The sequence below is a fragment of the Clarias gariepinus genome, chromosome 16, assembly GCF_024256425.1.
Source record: "Clarias gariepinus isolate MV-2021 ecotype Netherlands chromosome 16, CGAR_prim_01v2, whole genome shotgun sequence".
In the NCBI taxonomy this organism is placed as follows: domain Eukaryota; kingdom Metazoa; phylum Chordata; class Actinopteri; order Siluriformes; family Clariidae; genus Clarias; species Clarias gariepinus.
Window position 1 is genome coordinate 8,647,104 of NC_071115.1, and position 10,400 is coordinate 8,657,503.

The 10,400-nt window shown below is 37.9% G+C and overlaps 1 protein-coding gene across 1 annotated transcript; it reads right to left on the reverse strand.

Annotated features, from left to right (window-relative positions):
* Positions 1-1,335: 1,335 nt before the first annotated feature.
* On the reverse strand, positions 1,336-10,374 carry odad4 (outer dynein arm docking complex subunit 4). Its single transcript, XM_053514740.1, has 12 exons — positions 10,015-10,374; positions 8,418-8,549; positions 6,739-6,892; positions 6,108-6,169; positions 5,748-5,904; positions 5,294-5,518; positions 4,429-4,557; positions 4,257-4,335; positions 3,409-3,495; positions 3,103-3,299; positions 2,876-2,976; positions 1,336-1,520 (listed from the first exon to the last, which is right to left on the reverse strand). The coding sequence occupies exons 1-12, from the start codon at positions 10,129-10,131 to the stop codon at positions 1,485-1,487; spliced, it is 1,476 nt and encodes a 491-aa protein (XP_053370715.1). The 5' UTR covers positions 10,132-10,374; the 3' UTR covers positions 1,336-1,484.
* Between the last annotated feature and the right edge of the window lie 26 nt (positions 10,375-10,400).

A 10,400-nucleotide genomic window follows, 5' to 3' on the forward strand; every position in this document is an offset into this window, starting at 1 on the left:
GCTTTCCTATGTGTTTAATCAAATTACTCACCAACACATAAGTTTAACTTTGAATTTCCTCTTAATATAACAGTTTGGTGTATTTAGAAATTCAAAAACACATATGGCCGAAGGTTGAATATTTTTAAGTGACGGGCGAGCAAGTTTCAGGAACAGAAATCACACCTTCCTTGTTTAGCATCTTGTTCTGCACCATCACATTTGTATTTGCTTCTTTAAGAAATGACACCAATGTCAGCTGCTTCTTTTCGCCATGTTCATAAGGCACAATGACATGTGACTGATAATGCAAGTACACAGTTATTACTAGTTAACCATTAGTCATCATGGAAATGAATAGGAAGTTTATCAGGAAGGTGACAAATAATGATCATTAACTAGTGATTTTACTATTATAACTTTTTTAAACCTTATTCTTCTAGTATGATCTGTCATAAATAAAGTATTGTTGTTAGGTAAGAAGGTTAGACTCCTCTTTAGGACAAATTCAGACAAGCTGAAATGGTTCTTGCAACACTCTTACAAACAGAAAGACACTGAAAATTCTGTGGTTACTCAATCATTCCTCACAAGTCTTGGTATTGCAACACACAAAAATAAAATTGCCTACATCACTTATTAGCCCAAATAGAAACTATATACCTTTTTAGACCACAGCAAAAGCTATAGAACTCTATAGAAGCTAAATTATCGTCCTGTTTTAAGCAAAGACATGACCTAATATTATTGTCCTTTAATTTCAATGGTGACCGTAAGCTTATTAGTCATGTATAGATCTTGTACTGTGGGTTATTATTTATTTTTTTAATATGTTCTTGAATACAAAGGCCGTTTAAGTCAAATTGGGACTTTCACTTGAATTTTTTTCTCTTGAAATTCCTCCCGGATGAACTCGTAAAAAATTTATTGACATTTGCAAAAGACCTCAAGTACAGTACGATGATCAGACTCTTAGCAGCAGTAAAATATTTGAATGGTGCGAATATTTCAAGAAAGGCCGTACGCCTTCAAAATCGATGGTTAACCGGTTGCCATATTAAGGAAGAAACACATATGACTGTGCACTCAATCATTCACCAACACCACTTGCACATTACAGGAACTCACCTGGGAGGTATTACCACATCTCTGTACAGTCCTGACCTCTCTCAAAGCCATTTCAACATTACTATCCCATTAAAGGAGTTCCTGTGAGGCCAGTGTTGAAGCAGCCAGTCCCATCATGGCTCTGGTGTACTGAAAAAAACTTTCTACCTTGACAGTGTCCAAGCACTAGTGAAATACTGGGATGAGTGCATTAGTGTAACAGTGGATTATATAGAGAAATAAGGGGAGTTTTTACTCTTTCACTGTCTTATACAATTTTTATTCTTCTGTAGGTGTCCATAAGTACAAGCAATGAGTATGAAAGGTTTTTAGTTGAAATTTGCAGTCAGTGAAACATCCTTTAGCGGGGGACGCTAACCGACTCGCTCGCTCTGCTCTCACTGGGACACTTGCTCTCTTGTTTCTTGAAGAGCCTGCCAAGTGAAACAATAGAAGAAATCAAATTGCAGTCAGAAAGTCAGTAAGAATCATGAAGTGTATGGAGTAAACAGAGAGAGAGAGAGAGAGAATACACCAACATCAGTAATAATAATAAAAAAAATTAATAGGTAACATATTATTTGGTCACATTATACGCACAAATGTTTTTGCACCCCTCGAGACACCTATTTGTGTTTTACTATTTAAACCTAAATCTTTGTGGAACCGCCCCTTCTTAGATCATTTAAAGGAAATATGTTAATCTTATAGATAAAATTTTAGTAGAAAGTGAAAGCAAGTGGAAGTTATTTGATGTGTTGCAAAGTTATACCGGTCAAGATATTAACTTTCCATTTACATTCATCAAGATTGTTCTATCAAATCAATTAAGCATTTACAATGAGGTATTTTAAACAAATATCTCATAATACATGGTGGTAATTCAAGCTCAGTGCATTTAAGCCATTATTATATATATATATAGGGATCAGGATTGTGCAGTATTGAGTAACATATCCTTTTTTTTTAGCACAAAGTAGGCAATATGACGAACTGAACTTTAGTTAATTTTAACAAACTACCCAAACATGACTGTGTAAAAAAATAAAAATTAAAAATTAAATAGCACAGATGCATATGATTGTGTTTTTATTCTTGTTTTCATTTGTTTCTATGATCAAATAATAATAATATGCTCATTTTGAGAGTTCTACATTTTTGCATTTCCTTTCCTATATTCCGCTGGTGGTCAAATTGACCTTTTATAAAAGTAATGATAATTTTCATTGTACCTGACAAACTGTATATAAAAACCTACAAACACGGTTTGATGTCTGAAGCCTCCTTGTCAACACACACTGGCAAGGTTTCCATATAAGCAAAATCTTTTTTATTGTCATTGACCTTGCATACTCCATAATTTGGACTGTCTGTATAGTTCTATGTAGTATCATCGAGAACATTTTGTTATTCTAATAAAATTATTAATTCACCGTCAGATACACACACATGGTACATTAAGTTTTCCTTATTGCTTATTTGCACTAAAAAACTGAATTTTAGTCATATTTGGATCACATCCTTATAATCTAAAGAGTAACATTGAGTCCTTGTCCAAACATATTGTAAGTTACCATACTTTGTCCATACTATATATATATATATATATATATATATATATATATATATATATATAAAAGAAGTATGGTAGAGATAAGATATACACTAAATGAGAATTTATATATAAACACTCATGTGAATTCAGTCGGCATGCAGCGACAGAAAACACCGGGAGTAAAACAGCAGAAAGGAAAAGCTTAAGCAATAGAGGAGGAATGTCGGTGTTGACCTTCTGGATGGCATCTCTGGCATCGTTGTCCTGCAGCAGTTTAGCCTGGTCCAGTGCCTTCTCAAAGTGTAACATGCCGGATTTAGAGTTCCCCAGTTTTACTGAAACAAAAAGAACAAAATACTTACATGCTCTCCTGTGTACAACTCCTTACCTCTGCATGCCAAACTTATTTTCATTACTTGTATAACTTGTATTACATTATGAGTAATGCAGTTTGGACTCACACTCGGCCTGCGCCACAAGCACGCTGGCATTGAGCTGCCATTTCGCATCACCGATGTCATCCGCAGCACTGAGTGAGTGGATGCCGTAGTCTTTGGCCTTGACGTAACGCTTGAGTTCCAGGTAACAGCGGCCGATCTCATGATACAGCCAGGCCTTCTCCAGCCCACCTTGTATCAGGGGGATCTTTTCCTCCCAGCTGCACACACACACACACACACACACACACACACACACACACACACAATTAAATGTTTAAGAGATAGTAACCTGTGTGAGTGTACATAATCTAAAGCTGCTTTACTTACACTTTTATGGCTTGTTGAAATTTGCCAATGTGTGCGTACACTCGGCCGATGTTGTCCAGAGCCCTGGATTTACTGTACATTAATTTACTGCGAAACAATAGCATCAGTTTACATTTGTGAAACTTAAGCAACATTAAACTGTAAACTCTCATTCAACCAAGCGTGCGCGTACATACAGACATGGTCACTGAGACCGAGCATGGGAAACGATTACTCACAATTCCGCAGCGCGCGAGAAAGGAGAACCATCGGCTCAGTTGTGATCACTTGACGCTCACCGAAGCGCATGATACTCGACAATAGTTGGTTTTTGTATTTAAAGACTCACTCGTGTATTAAGTCAAAATTTATTAAAATTTTTTGCTTGTCTTGTGGAACGCTCGCAAACCGGGTTACTCGCAATCCGAGGTTCAACTGTAGCAAGAGCTAGTGCGCTATGTAGTATGTTCAGTCTCTTGTTCCACACACAAGTAGTGCCCTTGATCAGGGGTTAGAGTGGGATTTGGAAATCAGTCTTGTATTAGAAGCTACTTAGCTTTGTAGTTCGTGTTAGCCGTGAACAAAAGCAGAGATTGTTCAAAGGCGATTTTGAACGATTTGGAGGCAGTTACTAAGGAGACACTTTAGAGGCAGTTACTAAGATGTGTTTTTTTGCTGAAGGTACTTCTGTGACTGGTTTTAAATTAGGGCTTTGGCAGGCAGCAGCTCTCTCCCCAGTACTGCGAACTGTACCAACCTTCTTTCACCAATCCAATCAGATGACTCAGTAGAAATTGACTCACGATATCCAGTAAGCGAAAAAGTGCCTGCTTTTCCATTCAGACTTCTGAAAGTACCTCATGACTCACCTTTGCTGGGCCAGCTCCAGGTCCTTACGGTGGTAGTCCAGCGCCTTGTCCATGTTTCCCAGATCCATCAGTGCATTACCTGATGACAGAGCAGAGAAAAACTGCCTCTTATTTCTGCCAGCCTTTTACTGGAAGACTTAATCATGTATGTGGATAAGAATACAAATTATACCTATGTAGCTATAAAGGTTTCCCAGCACTTCTGTCTTATTAGGCAGAGCTTTGTCAGACCAGCCTTGCACCGTCTTCAGCACCTCGCGGGCCTTCTTTAGACCCATCTCCGTAATTCCCGTAGTCAGTTCTACAAAGCAAATAAAAAACACCACTGGCAACTGATTCTTGTTGCATATTGAGAATTTAAGTACACTGAATAAACACTGTTATTAAACTAAACATTAAACTATAACAATGTCTTACCAAATCGGTTATCATTTAATTTTCCAACACTTGCGCAATACAGTAAATGCATCTTGGTTAGGTAAGGTTTCACAATGGTTTTGTGGTTTCCGTATGTGTTCAGATCCACACAATTATGCTAACTACTTTAGCAAAAGCATGAATTCCTCCTATCTGAGTTGTGTAATCCAATCTCTGGAAGGACACTCTATAATATAAATGGACTATGAAACATCTATTAAGAAATTTCAGGAATATTGTACTGTGTAATACTCATCGTCTATAACACTTTATCCTGTATACAGGGGCCTAAGGCATAGCCCAGGAAACTTAGGGCATGAAGCAAGATACACCCTGGATGGGGTGCCAGTCCATCGCAGGGTACACGCACACTCATTTACACACTACAGGCAATATGGGAACTTCAATTAACCTAATCTGCATGTCCAAGGACTGTACCTGGGAGAACATGTAAACTCCATACACACCTCGAACCCGGATCCTGGTGGTGCAAGGCGACGGTGCTAACCACTAAGCCGCCGTGCCACCCCTTGGCTTACAATTACCAGATAAATGCTCGTGAGGGTCAAATACGTCATTATTTACAGTACTTCGACTAGTATCCTAGCTCAGGAAGTCACCTGTATCAATCTCCTCCAGGTTTTTGAGGACGTACAAGGCAGGCTCAGAGGGAGGACGGTTTTGCGTGCGGTTCCACTGCTGCTGTAGGAGCTTTCGATCGCGTTCGCGTGCGTAGATAGGTTTCTCTTGCCGCCAAAACTCGGTACGTGTGTCCAGATAGGAGATGCAGCTCATGATGACATCTTGGAGCTTCTCACCAGTACGTGTCTTTCCTTTTATTAGATCTGAAACAAGACACAAGCAAATGTCAACCTAAAGATTACTGACACATCTTTGTGCTGGGGGTTGGGTGTTTAGTGGAACAGCGTTAAATGTCATTTTTGAATAGCTAAAAGTTTGGAGACGCTTGTAGAGGATCTCGGAGAAATTTAGAGGGTTTGTGACCACTTTTATCCAGATCCCAGATTTTAGTATAGGATTTTTGCATATAACATATTACACACACACACACACCTTCATCTTTGAGGAGCTTTTCCAGGTACTCTTTATCAGTGTACAGCTCTCCCAAGAGCTGTTTGGCTGTTTTCTCACTCTTGGTTGTCTTTTGGCTCTGCACACTCAGGTCTTTCTTCATGGGTTGGATAAGCGATTTAAGCGGAGTTTTTTTGCGCTGCCAGTCAAAACACACACATACAGATACACGGATAACTGATTACGGTTTTACCACAATTTGCGATCATCTCAAGCTGATAACTGTTGGGTTTCAATTCAAGTGGAATTAATTTCTACAGCAATAAAGCAGATAAATAGAGCTTTTACAACTCTGGTTTCGTCAGTGCCTCTTAGGGACGCAGCAGGCAAAGAAAGACTTACCTCCTTTACTTTATGGAAGAAAGACAGATCACCCTTATTCTCCAGTTTTACAGACGAAGGGCCTAGAAAATTAGAAGGTTTATTCAAGGTTATTACCTAAAAACAATTGTACATTTGCCTATCAGAGTGAGTTGTTCATTTTATCTAGAGTGAAGTCAGTTTTCAAAGCTAATTAGTTTGCATGACTTTAATTGTTATAAAAGCGCTAAAGACTAAACACATGATTAAAATGAATCATAAGATACAAAAGCAAGGGCTTTTTCAAAAGGATTTGCTGCTATGTAATTATGGTAAACATGCCATTGCATTGATTATGAAATTATAGTTGAATTGGGTTTGCTGGCTGTAATTAAGGCGGGTTTGTTCCTTTTAATAGTCGCATAATAACGTTGTGGGAAACGCACATGATTTCTCGAAATGCTGTCAAATCACTGGTACAAATTTGGCGAGTGTAATTAACCCAGAGTGGTTTGTACATTACAAAAATGTCATTAATGAATGAGCATTAGTGTGTACTTTTTGAAAAGGCCCATCACTCAAGCTCGTACTGTTTAACAACTGTGAGGTTACAATTTAATGGTTATACAAGTCCGACATCTCTGTGAGTAGTAACTCTTCATAAAGCACTCACTTCCTACGGAGTTGTTAATAGCTTCCTCTGCTTTCTGTATACCCAGCCTGAACTCCTGCAGCTCTGGTCGCAGTTTGTGGCCTCGGTGGTAGAAGACCAGCGCAAATTCGAAATCCCCCATGGTGTACAGAGCCTCTGCCTTCTGGTACAAACCCTGAGCAATGAAGGGAATCTTTTTGTTATTATTATATCATGATGTGCTACACACGCTTCTTTCACATCCTGAGCTACAGTAGGTTATGACAAAAACAACACGCAAAGTGTTCAAAAGTCTTAAACAATTTCTAGAAACACAAAATCTGGTATTCATGAAAGACCTGTGTGTTTATATTCTATGAAAGTTACAACTGGCAATGAGTTACCGCACTGCATGCATATATACATTGATTACATTGTATTAAATAAAAGCATATTTATTTTTTATCATATGAACAACTTTAGATCTCGTCCACACATAAATATGTATTTTAAAAAAATATCTATTTTTAAAATAGTAAAAATCTTTGTTTACACAAAAACTTGCTGTGCTGTTTAAGCATGTTCAACCAGCAGGTGGCGATATAAATTCTAACCATAAAGCCATGCTGGCCAATCAGAAGCCTGAAAAAACGTGGTCGACAATTATGTCACATTCTGACCCCCAAAAAGAGGATTCCCAGTAAATATTAGTGATGCCGAGATGAAGCCTCATTCACGTGTCGAGGCTTCCCAGTCAGTAGTTTCACCAAAATTTCATCAAAGTTTCATTAAGTTCATTTAAGAACTCATTGTACTGATATCTAGCGGACGAAATATTGCAAGTTTTGCAGCTTCAGTGCCATACATAACCTCACTAATGCACCAATGACAAGGCCTTAATGAAACAGCCTGGAGAAAACCCCACATGAACATGGAGAACATGGTCTCCAGAACTCCACCCATCATTTCAGGGACCTCTGTAGTCCAACTAGGGACTGTGGAGGCCAGTGGTGACCATTGTATTATTCCCATTCTTACAATCATGGTAGAACCTCTGGTCAATATTTACACACTAGGGGCAATTTGGGACGCTAATTAGACTAATCTATTAGACTAATCAAACTCCATGCACACAGACCCGAGGTGGGAAATGAACCCGGAACCTGGAGGCACAAGGTGACAGTGCTAACCATCAAGCCACCGTGCCGCCATATTGGACATATTAGACTCCACTTGGACAGTAAGCCAAACCTGACATGCATGACTATTTTGTTTGTCACAGCATTTATTTTTTCAAAGCTATGCAACACTTAAGAACTGGTAATGATAACTGACTGATCTGGATTTTTTTTTTTAAATAGGCATAGATATGTGAAAAAACTTAAATTCCTATTTCTAAGAAATCAGAAATGTTTTGCGCTCTCAGGCCACTGAGTTTTACCTTTTATGGAGTTTTGTGGGCGTTACTAAATGCAAATGAGCTGCGCTGTGAACTGTTTTGTACTTTGAGTAACTGGTATTTATTAATATATTTGTATGCATGTGTGTGGGGAATAAATAAGCATTACTAAAGCATTTGTCAATATGGTTTTAACCTTTATAAAGAATTGAAGATGGTATAATAGCAGCGTGTAAGAGTCAGGAACTTCGAAAACATTAAACATGAAACTGAACATTGCTGTTTGATTGAGGCTTTTGAATGCAACTCAAAAAAAACCCACCTTGAAAAAGTTTTTGTCGTCTTTCAGAGAAGCTTCTGCGTCCTTCAGGGCATTTTCAGCGTGACCCATTTTCACATAACACCTTGATCTGGCAACCAAACAGTTCCTGTCGTCTGGCTGTAATAGCAGAGCCTGATACACACACACACACACACACACACACATCTGCCTTCTAAACAACTTATTTACACTTATATACAACCCATATAAAGAGAGTATTTAGTGTATATATACATGTGCATCTTAAGAAATTAGAATATCATCAAAAAGTTGATTTATTTCAGTTAATTCAAGTCAAAAAAATGAAACCTAAAATCATTTAGATTCATTACACACAGACTGATATATTTCAATGTTATATTTCAACATTAAAATATATTCTAATGTTGATGATTATGACTTACAGCTAATAAAAACCCAAAATTCAGTACCTCAGAAACTTTTATTATTGTGAAAATAAGAGACTCATGGTGTCACACTCTAATCAGCCAATTAACTCATAACACCTACAAAGGTTTCCTGAGCCTTTCAGTGTTCTCTCAGTCTGGTTCATTAGACTCAATCATGGGGAAACCGCAACAGGAATAACCGCAGCCTTGAGAGGATTATGAAACAAAGCCCATTCAAGAATTTGGGGGAGATTCAGCTGGAGTCAGTGCTTCAAGAGCCACCACGCAAGACCCACTGCAATTTACTCCAGGAATCTTCTGGAATGTCATCAAGAGGAACATGGATGGTCACAAACCATCAACCAAAGCTGATGAGTGGTGTAAAGTTACCCAACAGCATTGCGAAAAACTGGTGGTGAGCGTAACACAACACATGAAAGCTGTCATTTCAAATCAGGGTTATTTCACCAAATACTGATTTGTTAAATTATTTGCATTTTTGTTTTATTGGAGTTATGAAAGCTCTGCAAATATCTTGAGGTATCGGTTATTTTAATGTGTTGTCTTGATGTCATTTCTTTTAACTATACACTAAACAATAGTTATATTTTGATTTTAGGAGAAATATTGTCACCATTTCACAAAAAATTCATGCACATCTACACTTACATATTTATATTTTCATTTCTTCATTTTTACAACAAATTCCAAACTTTTTACAAATTTCAATTTTTCCTTCTATATTTTGTTATATTGCGAATGTCCTTATTTGTACAGTATATTTTTATTTTAGTTAAATTTATTTTCTATCGTAATTGTTTTTATTCATATTTATCTATAAGATTTTATTTTTTTAAGGTCACTGGCGGTCGTATAGGCATTTCACTGCATATGTATGTGACAAAATTTAAATTTGATTTTTGATTTGAATTTATATTCCCTATACAACATGTCTTTTTTTTTATATTGGTCATTTTATATATACAAATTCGTTTTGTGTAAAGCATAAACCTATGATTTTATTTTCTAATAGGCCTATATTTGACACAGATTCTGGCAGGGGGCATTTTAGAGCATAACACCTGGACCAAGTGTCCCCTTTATTATTTTTTTGTGCATGATATATGACGATATGCAACTTGTATATCCAGATTGTATTAAACTTTAAATATTTGGCGAAATACAAACAGTTTTCCCTCAGCTCTTACCGTGGAATAGCTTTCAGCAGCCTTACTATACTCCCCTTTGTGAAACAGCTGGTCGCCTTCAGCCATGTAGGTGCTAAAGTTACTTTTCGGACCCTGTTCTCCCTCGTTATCAGACATTTCTACACCCGCTTTTAGTTATTAATCCGACACCGAGTGAGTAGCAACCGAAAGAGTCCCAGGAGCTCGCGCGCGCGCAGGACCGTCCCGCCACCGGTATCCAGGCAACCGCATAACAAAAAGCGCGGACGCAGCGGCTTCACGTCAACCAGCGTCCAGACAAGGGACACGTGGAGTCAATCATTTCATTTAAATAACACAGGGAGAGGGTGAAAGAAGGACACAAAATTAAACACTGAAATCCCACAACTTTAAAAATGACGAGGCGG